Source organism: Marmota monax, unplaced genomic scaffold (assembly GCF_021218885.2).
Source record: "Marmota monax isolate L192 unplaced genomic scaffold, Marmota_monax_Labrador192_F-V1.1 WCK01_AAM20220418_F8-fsc00068, whole genome shotgun sequence".
NCBI classification, from domain to species: domain Eukaryota; kingdom Metazoa; phylum Chordata; class Mammalia; order Rodentia; family Sciuridae; genus Marmota; species Marmota monax.
The window spans coordinates 7133435-7149972 of NW_026692352.1; the positions used below are offsets into that span (position 1 = coordinate 7133435).

General features: G+C 36.8%; 1 protein-coding gene across 4 annotated transcripts in view; it reads left to right on the forward strand.

Annotated features, from left to right (window-relative positions):
- Positions 1-14485, forward strand: part of Acer3 (alkaline ceramidase 3) — a 175526-nt gene extending 161041 nt beyond the window's left edge. For 3 of the 4 annotated variants that reach the window (XM_058578557.1, XM_046442037.2, XM_058578558.1), the window contains exons 8-11: positions 3706-3807; positions 6798-6902; positions 10562-10607; positions 11098-14485. In XM_058578557.1, the coding sequence (XP_058434540.1) occupies positions 3706-3807; positions 6798-6902; positions 10562-10607; positions 11098-11151 (307 nt within the window). In that variant the 3' untranslated portion in view covers positions 11152-14485. The remainder of the gene's footprint in view (positions 1-3705; positions 3808-6797; positions 6903-10561; positions 10608-11097) is intronic. The other variant, XM_046442038.2, reaches the window with a different exon arrangement.
- The last annotated feature ends 2053 nt before the right edge of the window (positions 14486-16538 follow it).

Here is a 16538-nt window from a genome sequence, read left to right on the forward strand (position 1 = left end):
ACAAATCAACAGAACATCCAAAAATAGACCTGTACACTCATATTGACCTGATCTTTAGTAAATATGCCAAGGTAATGTAGGAAAAAAGATCATCTTTTTGACAAATTATGCAGCACAACTGAATAGTCTTATGAAAGGAAATGAACTTAAATTTAACACCATTATTAAAAATTTTTTTTTTAATTTTTTTTATTGGTTGTTCAAAACATTATAAAGCTCTTGACATATCATATTTCATACATTAGATTCAAGTTGGTTATGAACTCCCAATTTTACCCCAAATACAGCTTGCAGAATCACATCGGTTACACATCTACATTTTTACATAATGCTCTATTAGTAACTGTTGTATTCTGCTACCTTTCCTATCCTCTACCATCCCCCTCCCTCCCCTCCCATCTTCTCTCTCTACCCCATCCACTGTAATTCATATCTCTCCTTGTTTATTTTCCCATTCCCCTCACAACCTCTTATATGTAATTTTGTATAACAATGAGGGTCTCCCTCCATTACCATGCAATTTCCCTTTTCTCTCCCTTTCCATCCCACCTCATGTATCTGTTTAATGTTAATCTTTTCTTCCTGCTCTTCCTCCCTGCTCTGTTCTTAGTTGCTCTCATTATATCAAAGAAGACATTTGGTATTTGTTTTTTAGGGATTGGCTAGCTTCACTAAGCATAATCTGCTCTAGTGCCATCCATTTCCCTGCAAATTCTATGATTTTGTCATTTTTTAGTGCTGCGTAATACTCCATGGTGTATAAATGCCACATTTTTTTTATCCATTCATCTATTGAAGGGCATCTGGGTTGGTTCCACAGTCTAGCAATTGTGAATTGTGCTGCTATGAACATCGATGTAGCCGTATCCCTGTAGTACGCTCTTTTAAGGTCTTCAGGGAAAAGTCCAAGAAGGGCAATAGCTGGGTCAAATGGTGGTTCCATTCCCAGCTTTCCCAGGAGTCTCCATACTGTTTTCCAGATTGGCCGCACCAGTTTGCAGTCCCACCAGCAATGTACAAGAGTACCCTTTTCCCCACATCCTCTCCAGCACTTGTTGTTGTTTGACTTCATAATGGCTGCCAATCTTACTGGAGTGAGATGGTATCTTAGGGTGATTTTGATTTGCATTTCTCTGACTGCTAGAGATGGTGAGCATTTTATTAAAAAAATTTTAAGGTGTCTAGGGACCCCCTACCAGAGCACACCTGGAATGCAACCCTTAAAGAGCTTCTTTAAAAGACTTCTGTTTTCCCTGATGGGGAGAATCACAGCCTCTGGGACAGAGGAGTCCTCCCCTGTATTTCTCCTTTGTTAGCAAAGCAATAAACCTTTTTCCTTTTTCTCAAAAAAAAAAAAGCCAAGCTTGGTGATGCATGCCTGTAATACCAGCTACTTGTGAGGCTAAGGCAGGATGACCCCTTGAGCCCTGGACAACACAGCAAGACACCATTCCAAAGGAAAAAAATTGACAAGTTTATTCTTCAAGACAGTGTTCAGAAAATGAAAGGCAAGTTATAGACTTGGAGAAAATACCTGCAAAATATTTATCCAAAAAAGGATGTACATGTAGAATGTATAAAAGATTCTTACAACTCAATAATAAGAAAGCAAATAAGTACTGCATCAAAGAAGATATATGGATGTCAATAAGAACATGAAAAAATGCTCAAGGACATTAATGATTAGGGAAATGAAAATTAAAAGCTACGATCCAGCCAGGCGTGGTGGTGCACACCTGTGATCCCAGCGTTTCAGTAGGCTGAGGCAGGAGGATTGTGAGTTCAAAACCAGCCTCTGCAAAAAGTGAGGCACTAAGTAAGCAACTCAGTGAGACCCTGGTCTCTAAATAAAATACAGAGTAGGGCTGGAGATGTGGCTCAGTGGTCGAGTGCCCCTGAGTTTAATCCCTGGTACCAAAAAAAAAAAGCAATGATCCAGGCACAGTAGTACACACCTGTAATCCCAGTAACACCAGAAGCTAAGGCAGGAGGGTTTTAGGCCAGCTTGGGCAATTTAGCTAGATACTGTCTCAAAATAAAAATATGAAAAGAACTGGGGATGTAATTAAATGCCCCTGGGTTCATTCTTAGCACTAAAAAAAGAAGAAGAAAGAGAAAGAATAACTACAATGAAATAGCACTTCTAGAATAACTAAAATGAAAAGAACATACCAAGTATTGAGGATGTGGAATAACTAAAACTAGTAAAAATGTAAATTAGAGCCATGCCTTAGGAAAACAGTTGGAGACTTGGAGATCCAGCTCAGTGGTAGCCACTTGCCTAACAGGTACATGGTCCTGGTTTAATCCAAAGTATCACCAAAAAAAAAAAAAAAAGTCAAACATTTATCTGCCATACAACCCAGCCATTTCTTTCCTAGCATTCATTTCATGGATGTTTGTAGTTGCTTTATTTGTAATGCTCAACTGGAAACAAATATGCTCACCAGCATTTGGACAGATAAATAAATTGTACTATATCCATACAATGGAATACTACTGAGCAATAAAAAGAAATTAAGTACTGATACACATAATGACATGAAATGAATCTCAAAATGTCAAAAGAAAAAAAGCTATACATTAAAGACTGTATATGGCATGATTCCATTCTAAAAAAAAAAATGCAAACTGAGCTTTTGGAGTTGGTGATGTTATGTTGATTATCTTGATTGATGTGGTTGTTTCATGGGTATGTACAGATGTACTCATCGGATATATACTTTAAAAATATATACAGCTTACCTCATTGAAACTATAAAAAATAAATAAGCTGTTATTATTATTTGGGGTAACTCACCAAGCTTCAGTTTCCTTACTGGTAAAGTAAAAAGAATAATACATACTTCAAGGATTTATTTAAAGATTTTAGATGGTGTGTGTGTATGCACACCCCATCCAGATAATACCTCCATATCACCATCTTTCCCCTTCCCAGGCCTTTTTTTTTTTCAAATCAGTTTTGTTTTTATTTACCCTCTCACTTTATACTGTAAGTTCCTTGAGAGCAGGGACTTTATCTTACGCACTGCCAACCTCTCAAATGCTCGTAACAATGCTAGGAAAACAGTAAGTGCTCAGTATATATTATCAAGTGACTTAATGAATATGTGTCTTTGTGTGTGTGTGTGTGTGTGTGTGTGTGTTTTAAATTTTGGTGAGTTGGTGAGTACTTTCAGATTAGCCTCCTGATATACTTAGCAAGTCTTGGTGGCCCATTCTCTGTCAGTACCTTTTAATGGCAAATATATTTGGGAAATGACTGGGCATATTACACACCTGTAGTCCCATCTACTCACAAGGTTGAGGCAGGAGGATCACTTGAGCCCTGGGCAACACAGCAAGACCCACATTTTTAAAAATGGGGTGAGGCATGGTGGCACACTCTATTTTTCCAGAAACTCTCGAGGCTGAGGCAGGAAGATCACAGGTTCAAAGCCAGCCTGGGAAATTTAGCAAGATTCTGTCTTAAAGTAAAAATAAAAATGGGCTGGGGGTGTAGCTCAGTGGTAAAGTACCCCTGGGTAAATCCCCAGTTTAGGAAGGAAGGAAGGGTGGCCCTACACATCTTTAGCAAATGCATTAAATAAAAGACTGGCTTTTAATACTAATGAAAACCTTTCCTTCTCAGAAAATGATGACTCCAAGCTGTGTTCGTGACATGATTTGAAAAATTTTCATTTTGCTTTTCTTTTTTTTCTACAGGGTTTATCCATGGCTTAGAGGACTGGGGTATACATCTTTGGGTTTATTTTTATTGGGATTTTTATTATGGAACATAGATAACATCTTTTGTGACTCACTGAGGTAAGATATATTTTCATTCCTTGAGAAATATTTTTGGAAGCTTTCTATTAAACAGAAAATTTCATAGGCATACAGAAATATCAGTGCTTTGAGCCACAAGTGATGAAAAGGAAAGGTCTAAAGAAAAACACCCTGAGTGAATTTCTACTAATGTTGTAATTTTTAAAATATATACAAACTGGGCAAGGTGACACATCTGTAATCGCAGATACTTGGAAGGCCGAAGCCAGGAGCATTGGGATTGCAAGTTCAAGGCCAGCCTGGGCAACTCAGTGAGATCCTGTCTCAAACTTAGGGGTTGCGATGTAGCTCAGTGGTAGAGATCTTAGGAAGTATGTGTAAGGCCCTGGGTTCAATAGCCAGTAATGAAAAAAAGAAAGGAGAAAAACAAAATATGTATACAGCACAATAAAGTGCTGGGAATACCTGTTAAAAATTACCTAAAAGTTTGAGCCTGAGACTATTTCATAACCTCTGCAGACTTTGGGTTTTGTGTATGTGTGTATCACAGAACTGTACAATTAATCAAATGTTAACTATATCTTTGAAACCTACTAATCTGCTTTGTTGAATAAATAAGAATGATTTGTAATAAATAAATATAAATTGCACTTTCATATGGTCAATGTTGTTTTCTAAAAAAGGTAAGTATTCCTTTTACCATCTTGTCAGCAATTATGTATCTTAAACTTAGGTCTCTCAACTCTCATCTTTCACTAGGATACTATTTTTCTAGGCCTCAATTGCCATAAAATGAGCATGTCAAATAGATAAATTTGTATACCATTCTAACTCAAAATTCTGTGACCTAACAATTTTACATAAATATGGAAGACAGGGGCTATATTGAACAGCACCACAGGGAGACAGTCAGCAAAGTTCAGACCTTGAGGAAGTTACAGATTAAATGACCTGGTCTCTGAAGCAAATAAATAGCAGAGAGTAGGAGGAAGAGGGAGGAATAACTTATAGATTAAGGAAATTAAGAGATATATTAGCTAAATACAACGTGTTAGCCTTTTTTCAGGGGAGCTGGGAGGGTGTCTTTATTCAAATAAACTAACTCTGAATCTTAAAAAAAAAAAAAAAAACATGAAAAATTTAGAACTTTGGCCAATAATTGAATGTATAATGATACTAAGGGATTTTTATTAACATTTCAGGTATGAAAATGGTATTGTAGTTTATGTCTTAAAGAGTTTTTATCTTTTGGAGATATAACTAAAATATTTAGACATAAAATGCTACAATATCTAGTATTTGCTTCAAAATAATATAGGAGGGAGAAGTGAGTAGAGGTTTAAATGACACACATTACTGATACTGGTCTTTGAGTTCAGAAACAGGTCCTTGTTCCCCCCCACCACCCCCCCACCCTCGCCTCCCATTGAAGATTAAACACCTGAGAAAGGCTGAGGCAAGTGAAGGAAGCAAGTTTTATTTAAGAAAAAAGAGAGCAACAGACTTCTTCCAAGAAAAAGGGGCCCCAGAGCTGGGAGTCTGTGAGAGTGGGTGTGCCTTGCTCTTTTATAGACCCCCCTTTTAATCTTCGTGTATGTGCCTAAGGGCAGGAAGGTACAGGGGCCATAGGGGTTAATCCTTACCAACTCCTTGTGCTGGGAAGTGCTAGCGGAGAGGTTAGCTATTAACAACCCATTGACCTGGGAAGTGTGATAGCTAGTGATAACCAGATATTCATTATCTACACTGACTGCCAGATCTTTACCCTCTGCCTCAGTTTGCTAAAGAATGTGACATATCCTGTCCCTTCAGGCCCCACCAAGCTGCAGACAGATTACTTTTTGGCATCTGGAGAGAGAAAGCATGTGGAGAGTCAGTATAGTCGGCTCACTGTATAGAATTTTTCTCTTAACCTCATGTTCCCACCATCCTCATTTATTTTTCCCCTTACATTACCACTAGTTGATAATTACTCATGTTGGATATTATTTTGCCTACTTTTGCACATTTGAAATTCTTCATGTAAACAGTTAAATAAGTAAACATAGACTTCAAATGTAGACAAGCAAGTAACACACCTTGTTTAGAAAACTAAAAGCTAAGTACATGGTTCTGAATCAGGAATACCCAGCAAAATCCTCACCAGGGATGATCTCTCGTTGCTGAGAGATCATCATCCCCTGTTGAGAACTGACAACATACAATGTGGCTCTTAAAGATGGTAATTGTCTCAAATATTGATGATAATATCTAGAAAAATCATCTGGTGTTTCATATTTGCTTTTCTTCTCTAGTAAATGTTAATATGTTATAAACTGAATGGAAAGATCTAGAGCTGGCTATACTGGTGTATACACCTGAAATTGTAGCTACTCAGGAGGCTGGAGGCTGAGGGTAGGATCACAAATGTGAAGCCAGCACAAGGCAACTTAGTGAGACTCTGTCTCAAAATAAAATTCAAAAAGGGCTTAGGTGTAGCAAAATGGTAGAGCTCCCCTGAGTTCAAACCCCAGTACTATGAAAAGAAAAAAAAAAAATCTGGAATTTGACACCCAGCTGTACCACTAACTGACTGACTTAGGCAACTCTTATAACCTGCAAAAAGATTTTTAAAGCAAAGCTAATAAAAAAGGTTTCTCAAGGAATCACTAAATATGAGCAAAAATAATAGCTATTAAAGGGCTTTACATGGTGCCACACCAAGATGACAGGAATAGCATATATCCAGTTTCTTAGTGGATAGACTCAAGGGAACTAACTAGCTAGACTAGCGTTTCCCAAAGTGTGTTACCAAAAAGAAGGCAAAAAATTATATGATATTTCCCACATTAATTTGAGTAGAGTCACTTCATGGAACTTCTAGGAGTGCTATTCCTCGGAATACACTTTAAAAAAAAGTATGGTGACTTAAGGAAATTAAATAATTGCCATATTTGAACATGGTATTTCAAAATTTAACACTGTCAACACTAGTGCTAATAAATATTTTTAACTTTTAATGTGATATTTTTTTTCTCCTCTCCACACAGGGACTTTCGAAGGGAGGCGCCACCTATTCTAGGTGTTACCACACAGTTTCATGCATGGTGGCATATTTTAACTGGACTGGGTTCTTATCTTCACATCCTTTTCAGGTAGGAAATGTAGTTGTTTTTTTTTTACCTAGTATTGAAGGGTTGTTTTGTTTTTTGTTTTTCCTCTTAGAATAGAATGGTGTAAGTATGAAATGTGAAAAGATAGATCAGGAACTTATGTTCCAGTTTTGCCTCTGCACTGGATGACCTTAAAAAGTCCCTCTCCAGCTAAGAGCCATGGCACACATATAGCCCAGTTCCCCACCAGGCTAAGGCAGGAGGATAGCAAGTTCATGGCCATCCTGAGCAACATAGCAAGGCCCTGTCTCAAATTTTTAAAAAATAAATTAAAAGGGCTGGTGATGTATGTAGCTCAGTCAATGCTAATAGTGGACTTGCATAGCATATACCATTCTTCAAGTTCCAACCCCAGCACCACAAAAATAAATAAATAAATAAATAAAAAGAAGAATACAAAGAAGCTGGGTGCAATGGCACAATCCCAGTGACTGGGGAGACTTGAGTCAAGAGGATCACAATTTCAAGGCCAGCCTAAGCCATTTATCCAGTCCCTAAGCAATTTAGCAAGACCTTGTGTCAATTGAAGAAAGAAAAGTAAATACAAACTATGTTACTGGCTAGTAACCTGGCTCAATAAGAATGAAAGAAGAGAAGTTTTTTAGGACAGCAAATTGTATTAAGGTCTGTGGCTTAGATATTACTGTTATATTAATGTTAATTTCCTGATTAGAAGGGCTATATTATAGTAATTTTATGGCAGAACACATTGGAATATTTAGGGTGTGATTGAACATCATGTCAGACAAAGACTATATAGAATATATATGCACATATATGTATATTTATGTGTACATGTATGTATATGTGCATATTTGTGTGTGTATGTATGTATATGTATACATATATATATGTAGGTGTGTGGGTATGATGTATATGTATACATATATATATATATGTAGGTAGGTGTGTGGGTATGATGGAACAAAGGTAATTAAATGGTAACAATCTGGGAGAAGGGGGTTTCAGGAATTTATCATATCAATCTCTCCTGTTCATTTGAAACTATTTTAAATTTTAAAAAGAGAGAAGGGACCATGTGTTTTAGAGATACTTAGAGCAAATGAGTGAAAAAAAATTTCATCTAGCTAGAAGAAAATGAATTCTAAAACAATATTATGTCTATTTTTGTGAAAAAGAAATCTTAGCAGGGCTCAAGATAAAAAAGGACTGGAAATATGATCAGTTGCAGAACACCCCTGGGCTCAATCTCCAGTATCAGAAAGAAAGAAAGGAGGGGAGGGAAGGAAAAAAAGATTAACATATGTATATGCTTATAAAGGCATAAACTATCTGTTTATGTAGGGAAACTAATAAGTAACATCAGTTTCCTTTGGGCCATGAAAGCGGGGATTTGGGGGGAGTCAAGGGTAGAAAAGACACCTTCTTTTTACTGTGTATTCTTCTATTTTTTGAGTTGTTTTGCTAAATGACTCATTACCTATTCAAAATAATAATTTTAAAATAAAATAATGGGATGCATTTTGTAAAGTGAACTATAGTTTTTTGAAACTCCCTTCAACGTTCCTTAAGTTGCAGTAAAAATTGTATGATCACACATTACTTGACAGTATAAATTAATGCAAAGCATTTGAGAAGAAATTTGACAATTACATGTGTTCAAAAAAATAAAATGTTGGTCCAGGTGTGGTGATGCACACCTGTAATCCCAGTGACTCAATAGGCTGAGGCAAGAGGATTGCATGTTCGAGGTCAGCCTCAGCAACTTTGTGAAAAGCTAGGCAATTTAGTGAGACCCTGTTTTTAAATAAAAACTAAAAAGGACTGGGGATGTGGATCAGAGGATAAGTGGCCCAGGGTTCAATCCCTGATATAAATAAATAGATAAATAAATTTTTTAAATGTTGGGCTGAGGTTATAGCTCAGTAATATAGAGTGCTTGCCTAGCCCACATGAGGACCCAGGTTCAACCCCAGCACAACAATATTTTTTAAAATTTATATTTATTGTACATTATTATATTGCTAGGAATTAATTTCCCTTGAGAAATTATCTAAAATAATAAAAATTTCTGTATAAATACAAAAATGCTTCTCATAATGTTAGTTAATTTAGAAAAATGACAAAACAAACTACCCTATGGTACAGAATCATAAAATAAATTATAATATGTCCTTTATTTCACCATTTAAAATTAAAAATATGGAAAGCTTATAGCAACATAGAAAAATAATCTAATATTTTACCAGGCATGGTGGCACATGCCTGTAATCCCAGTGGCTCTGGAAGCTGAAGAAGGAAGATCACAAGTTCAAAGCCAGCCTCAGCAACTTAGCAGGGCCCTAAGCAACTTAGTGAGATTCTGTCTCAAAATAAAATATAACAAGGGCTGGAGATGTGGTTCAGTGATTAAGCACCCCTGGGTTCAATCCCTGGTACAAAAAAAAGAAGGGAGGAAGGAAGAAAAAAAGAAAATCTAATATTTATGTGAAACAGATTCATACTAATGAAATTATTAAACCTGTAGGAAAATTAGATTGCATGTGGAAAAAAAGTGAATGTAGAAAAATAAAACTTGACTAGATTTGGTGGCGCAGTCTTTTTTGCTTCTTTTTTTTTTTTTTTTTTTTCCAGTACTAGGGATCCAATCCAGGGCTCCTCACACGCGCTAGGCTAGTGTTCTACCACTGAGCTGTGTCCCAGCCCTTTGAATCAGGGTCTCACTATTAGCCCAATCTGGCCTTGAACTTGAGCTCCTCCTGCCTCAGCCTCTCAGGGTGGTAGGGTTTTGAGTTCTTTTTTTTTTTTTTTAATTTGTTATCTGTTAATGTTTAAATTGTTTACTTTCTGGGTTTTTGTTTTGTTTTTGTTTTTGTTTTTGTTTTCTTTTTTGTGCTAGAGGTCAAGCTCAGGGCCTCTCATATGCTAGGCAAGTTCTTTGACATTAAACTACATTCCCAACCCCTTACTATTATTTTTTTAAAAAGAGAAAGAATAAAGTATTCTTTAGAGACATTTCATTCTAAATAATTAAAATAAAAGAAGCTTAGATGTTTAAGCTTCAGTTATGTGGAAATTTGGGATATAGAGGTACCTCGTTGACTGAAGCATATAAATAAAAATACTTCAAAATAAAAAATAAAAAGGGTTGGGAAGGTAGGGGTGGGTAGCACATGTCTATAATCCCAATGGCTCCCGAGGCTGAGGCAGTAGGGTTACAACAAGTTCAAAACCAGCCTCAGCAATTTAGCAAGGCCCTAGTCAACTTAGGGAGACCCTGTCTTCAAAATAAAATATAAAAGGGGCTAGAGATGTGGCTCAGGAGGTTATGTGCAGCCTGGTACCAAAACAAAAAAGGAAATGTAGCTCAGTGGTAGAGTGCCCCTGAGTTCAAGCCCAGTCCTGAGGCAGTGAAAAAAAAAAAAGATGGAACAGTTAATTGTGATATAAATCATATCAAGCATTAGTGGGATGCCCACTACTGAACTACAAACATTCTGATGTCATGGTATACAAGTTAATCATTTCTCTGTCTTCCTTAGCACCTTGCCACATGTTAGATATGCCAGTGTTTTTTTCTTTGTATATACAAAGGCAGTATGGTTAACTCTGTCAGTAAACCAGTGTTCACGGATTAAAAATTATTCTTAAGAGCTTTCCCCCATCCCCTTTTCTTCCAGTTTATACACTAGAACACTTTACCTGAGACACAGACCAAAAGTGAAAGTAAGTCCATGTCCTGAGAGGAGGGGGGCGGGCATGTGCATGTGTGTATGAAGGGGGAGGATATTGGGAAGATGGGATAATGTAGGAGAAGAAAAGGGGCATGGAAAGGTAGTGGAGCACAGGCTTTGAAATCAAAGGACATAGACTCTTTAGTTCAGTTTATTACTACATGATGGTTGGACAAGTCTCTTTTTTAAGCCAGTTTCTTTGACAATAAAATGGAGCTATTAGTAGCTACACTGCAGAGTTTACAGATTAAATGCCCATCCACTATTAAGTAAATACTTAATATACTTGAATGAATTAAATGAAAATAATTTCTGAGACTGGTGCAAGTCTAGAAGGAATGTGTTGCTCTCAGGCTACTGTATCAGAACAGTCACCAGCAGACTCAGCAAGCACTGGAGTCACAGCCCTGCAGGTTCTTTCTCATTTTGGGGGGATAACATGTAACAATCTTCTCTTGTTTTGTCCTGACTTGTTTCCACAGTTTCTCGTCGGAATCTGGCCAGTGATCATGTTTGAGCCTCTCAGGAAGTACTGATGAGATTATTCCACCATTAAAACAAAGACACTTATCATAAACCTGACAGGATAAATAAGAGATATCTAAAGATCTACATGTTCAAATACATCGTGACCATCACAACAGAGGAGTGATTTTCTAATTAATGCTGCAGCCACAGGGAGGATGAGGAACGGATCTGTGGGATGTTGGCTCCTGGCTTTATCTCATTTGTCCTCCTCATCTTCATCCTAAAATGTTCATAAAGAAACAGATAATGTATTTATATTTTAGAATGCTGGGGAAATTGGGCTTTTCTTAACAGGTTAACAGTTTGTGCTGGTCATAGGAAATTAACCATTTTTCTTTTTGACAGGGTTGCATGTGAATTATACCTTTCTTAATGTTTGATTAAATAATGAAAATAGTCATTAAGTACTGACAAATCCTGTATCCAGATGGCCAGCTGTGACACACCACTTAGCTGTGTCAGCTTTGGTTTATAGTGTTGTCCTATTAACCTCATGGATGATTTTCCAAGATGGGGGGGGGAAAAAGAGAGCTCCCTGTGGGATTATAGATAGTTCTTCACTGTCCATCTTGGTGCTATACAGATGGGATAGTATAAGCAAATTCAGACTGGCCAGTGGGTTCAATACTTGTCACCTCCCAGGATTTGCCTTGGGCTCTGATATCTGTGGACCATGACCAATCTGAACAGGCGGGTCATCTTTTATCCTTTCTGAAGCTCCACCAGGACATCTACAGCCTGCTGCTCCTCAGTTAAAGGTGGTTGCTCCCTTTGCTTTGATCTTTGCAGATCTTTAAATTGTATCTGTTTTTATGGCTAGGCAAATATGATGGGTGATCTAGCCTACCCATATCCCAGCCTCCTAGCATAACTTATTTGAAGTTATCAGGGAATGTCATAAAATGCTGACTTTTTGCCTTATGCGATATTTTTCCAGTTCTCAGAGTTATGCCCAGGGAAGTATGTCAAGTTAACTAGAGATTAAATGGTCAGAATTCTATTTATGTAAAGTTTATTAAAATATCTGCTCCTTCATTTTTTGAAGGAAATAGATATAAGGGTCAAGTCTCTTTTTTAAGCCAGTTTCTTCAATAATAAAATGGAGCTGTTAATAGCTACACTGCAGAGTTTACAGATTAAATGCCCATCTATTATTAAGTAGATGCTTCATCCATTTGAATGGATTAAATGAAAATAATTTCATTAAAAAATTGTAACTTGCAGAACATCCAAAGATTACATTGCTAAGAAATAGCAGTAAAATCTCATTGCAAGTCAGCTAGTTATAATTTTGATTTGAATGTATAACAAATTGAATCACTTTTCATATTCAAAAAATGAAGGAGCAGATATTTAACATCTAATGATTACATCTTGAGCTATGGCTTCAAAAGAAAAATTAGTTTCTCTTCTGCCAAGTTGGAAAAAACACTCTGTCATTTTTCCAATATTCAGTAAGTAACCTTGATACATATTTAAAGCCAAAAATTGTTTTCTTCACCTACTGGCCTTAGTTTTAGCCTGAGTACTATTTTCCTTCCCTTAGCATAGCAACAAGCCACTGGGCAGATACTTCCATCTACTTTTTTTTTCCATTTACTTTTGAGCAAGAACAATACCTGCCAAAACGTAAATCCGAAGAGTACCTTGGTTGTGTTTAGAAGGACATAAAACTATGTAGTTCCAGGGCATTCCATAAAACTTTTTTCTTTTGCCACAAGATTCTAACTTCTGGCTCCATTCTCTTCCATCTACCTTTGGCTATCACTGTAGAAAGAATTAGTTTCACACCATTATATTTTTGTACTGAATGAAGAATCCATGTATGGGAACCAAAAGCACATCCTTCATGACTTCTGCTAACATCATAAGACTGATACTCTGCAGTAGTAAAGTCAGATTAAGAGAGAGCCCTGAAACTGGGTCATTTAGAACCATTTGTTGAATGTTCAATTCAGCCACCACCATTGGTCACTTGAATAAATTGCCCAGCATCTCACTATAGAGACATCTGCACTCCTGATGACTTGTAAGACTAGCCAGTTCTTCAAAGACCTTTATTACTGTTTTGAGGACATACAGCATGAATGCTCCACATAGAACACTTTATATGTGTTAAGCAGAAATCAGAGAAAAAAAAGCCAGGCCTCTTAATTGGCTTTTCAGTTTTCCAAGTCAGTTTGTACCTCACCCAATGGCTCTCTTATTAGCAACAAGTGACACACTCAGTACTTTATATCTGTGCCAAATTGTATGCAAATGTTAATTCACCTTTATTTCAATGGCTTCTTTTTCCTTCTTGGATTCTGGGTAGACATTACAGGATTGGATGCCTACCCACTCCCTTCCCTTCATTTGCTTAGAAAACTTCCTGTTAACTAGAGTGTATAAAAAGCCTGTTTCCTGCTGAGCAAATAATGGTATGTTTGCTTATCACCTGATGTGAAAGGGTGCTCATCTGTGAGCTCAGAGCAAATCACATTAATACTTTATTAGGATGTTAAAGAAGCACTTTGCTCATTTGAAGATTTTTCTTGTGTTGTCATTTTCTCTTTAGAAAACTGAAAGCAATTTGACTTTGTTTTAGGGGAAAACTAAGTGAAAAGTGTTTGTGTTAATCTGATTGAGCACTTGTTGGCTACACCCCTTGGAACTTTCATGAAACAGTCCCCACCACCTGAAGTCATCTCTTTTATTTTTGTGATATGCCGATGATTAAGGATCATTTGTTTTTCAGTGATCTTCAAGTGAAAACCAAAATAATAGTATTAAAATAGTTTAAAAGAAATAGATCAGGTATGATGGTTTAGACATAAAGCAAAATTCAACATAAAGCAAAATTCCAGGGTTAATCTGAACTTTCTCTACACACAGGATTTTTCTTATACTAAGGAGAGTGAGGTGTGAGAAGGAGGTGTAAGTCAAAGAAAACTAAGAGACCAAAAACTTAAGTGCACAGTGCATGAAATATCTAGGTGCCTATAGAAGTTGTTCTACTGTAATACCAGTACCTTCTGAATTTAGCCAATACCCCTAAAAGTGTCTAAAATTTTAAAGTTTTCTTATGTGTTCTATGAGTTCCATATTGCTTTGCTCTTGAAAACAATTATTTGTTGCTATAATTGGCAATATTAACTTCTAACCCCACATTTACATAATAGCAAATTCTTCTGGCCTGTGATTTATGATGTGCTGCTAGATAAGCATTTGTGTAAAATTGATGTTTCAAAGAGAACCAGTTACAATTGTAATTTGCAGCTCTGTGGCTATTTGCGGATCTACCTCTGTCTTACAATATGTGCCATATATCAATGGTATAATATAATTAGTTTGACCACTTCATCTTGTTTTTCAATGTCTGAAAATACAGCTTATTCACTGTGCTCTAACCATTTGCAAACAGCAACTAAAATTCGGTGTAATGTACTTAAACCCCTTAATGAAAAAGGCTAGAAAATGAAAAGGGAAACCAGGCGGGTAGTGCATACCTGTAATCTCAGCAGCTCTGGAGATTGAGACAGGAGGATTTCGAGTTCAAAACCAGTCTCAGCAACTTGGCAAGGCCCTAAGCAATGTAGTGAAATGCTGTCTCAAAATAAAAATAAAAAGGGCAGGGGATGTGTCTCAGTGGTTAAGCACCCCTGCGTCCAATCCCCAGTACCAAAAAATAAGAAAAGAAAAAGGGAGAAAAAAAGAATCATAGCATCACAATCCATCTAACTGGAAAATTTCAGTGCTGTTTTTTAGATTGTTGCACTTCCTTTAAGAACAAAGAAACACCTTTTTCTTTTCTTCTTAACATCTAATTGTAGTTCCATGTGGGGAAGTTGCTGGTGTAGCTGAGGTTATGTGAGCATGCCACTAGACTCAACCATTTCTCCAAAACTCTCAGCCCAGTCTGCTGCATATACCCTTGTAAGGCCTACTGCTTTACTTGACATTCACATTGAAAATTAACTTAGGTATGAGGTATGAGACCTTGATACTGTTGAAGGACAAGTAGTATGAGGGATGACAAGTCTCACCAAAGTACAGTCCTTTCCTGATAGAGCAGCAAAGGAGAAGACTTTAAGCAGTAGTGTTTAGCTACAGAATTTCTGTCATTGATAAATATTTGATAAACATTTGGAGTAAAAGCTAAGCAGTACTGGCCCCATTTCAGTGCACTGTAAATATCTAATATTGTTTCTTAATGTCTTCATTTATCATTAAGTCCTGTAAATTACTCTCTGTTTAGATTGGCAGTTAGTGTAGAAAAGGTTGATCAGCCAGGTGCAGTGGTTCATGCCTGTAATCCAAGCAACTCAGGAGGCTGAGGCAGGAAAATCGTTAAGTTCAAAGTCAGCCTCAGCAATTTAGTGAAATCCTAAGCAACTTTGAAGAGACCCTGTCTCAAAACAAAAGATAAAAAAGGCTAAGCATGTGGCTCAGTAATAAAGCACCCCTAGGTTCAATCCCCAGTACCAAAAAGAAAAGGAAAAGATTGGTCACCATATTTCATTCTAGAAAACCCTAAAACCCAAACAAGAAATTTAATTACCGGCCTACAAGTGCCCTAAGCTTCCCCCATTTTTTTTTTCCTCTTGGCAGCTGTCAGTATTATAGCATTCCATCACAGGTCATGCTGTGCACTGTGCTCATTGTGACCTGTTTCATTGCTTATAATAGCACAATGTCAATACTTGAACTAGATTTAGTCTTTGGTAATGTGAATATTCACAGAATTGTCATAAAGCTTTTGAAACTTTTCTGGCAATTGTCACATCTGCAAATCATCACTTTTAAATTAAGTTTACAGAATTAATTCTAAGGTTACTGCAGAGCACATTTATTAGAGAAATCTTTTAAGCATACAAATATATTTCATTGAGAGATATCAATATTGATTGTGAGATCACCTGCACCTAAAAGAAAATTATAAAAATGTATTATGTTATAAAAGGGTGCAGACCAGGAGTTGGCAAACTGCAGCCCAAGGACCAAATCCAGTCTATGATAGTGTGGCCTGTAAGGCAAGAATGGCACTTACATAAATAAGTGTTATTTAAACAGAAAGAAAGTCAGAAACAGCATTTTCTTGGGCTCTGGCTCTGGGAGTGTGTCTCCCCTGCCCTGGATCATCAGCAAATGAGCAGTGTGGAATATGGAGGCACAGCAGTACCACCTGACTGCATTTCTCTAGTGTGTACTTGTCAGAATGAAAATATTCTGTGCATTTTCAACTCTACTCCCTCTGTGTTAAATGTAATCAAAGTCTTATGTTTAATATTTACACTATAAAATCATTATTTCACATCAGTTTTACTAGATTGGCTATAGCCTGCTGCAAAGTATCTAAACCTCAGAGGAAAAAATTACTAAAAGCAAAGTTTATGATTTTATTTGCTTTATAAAG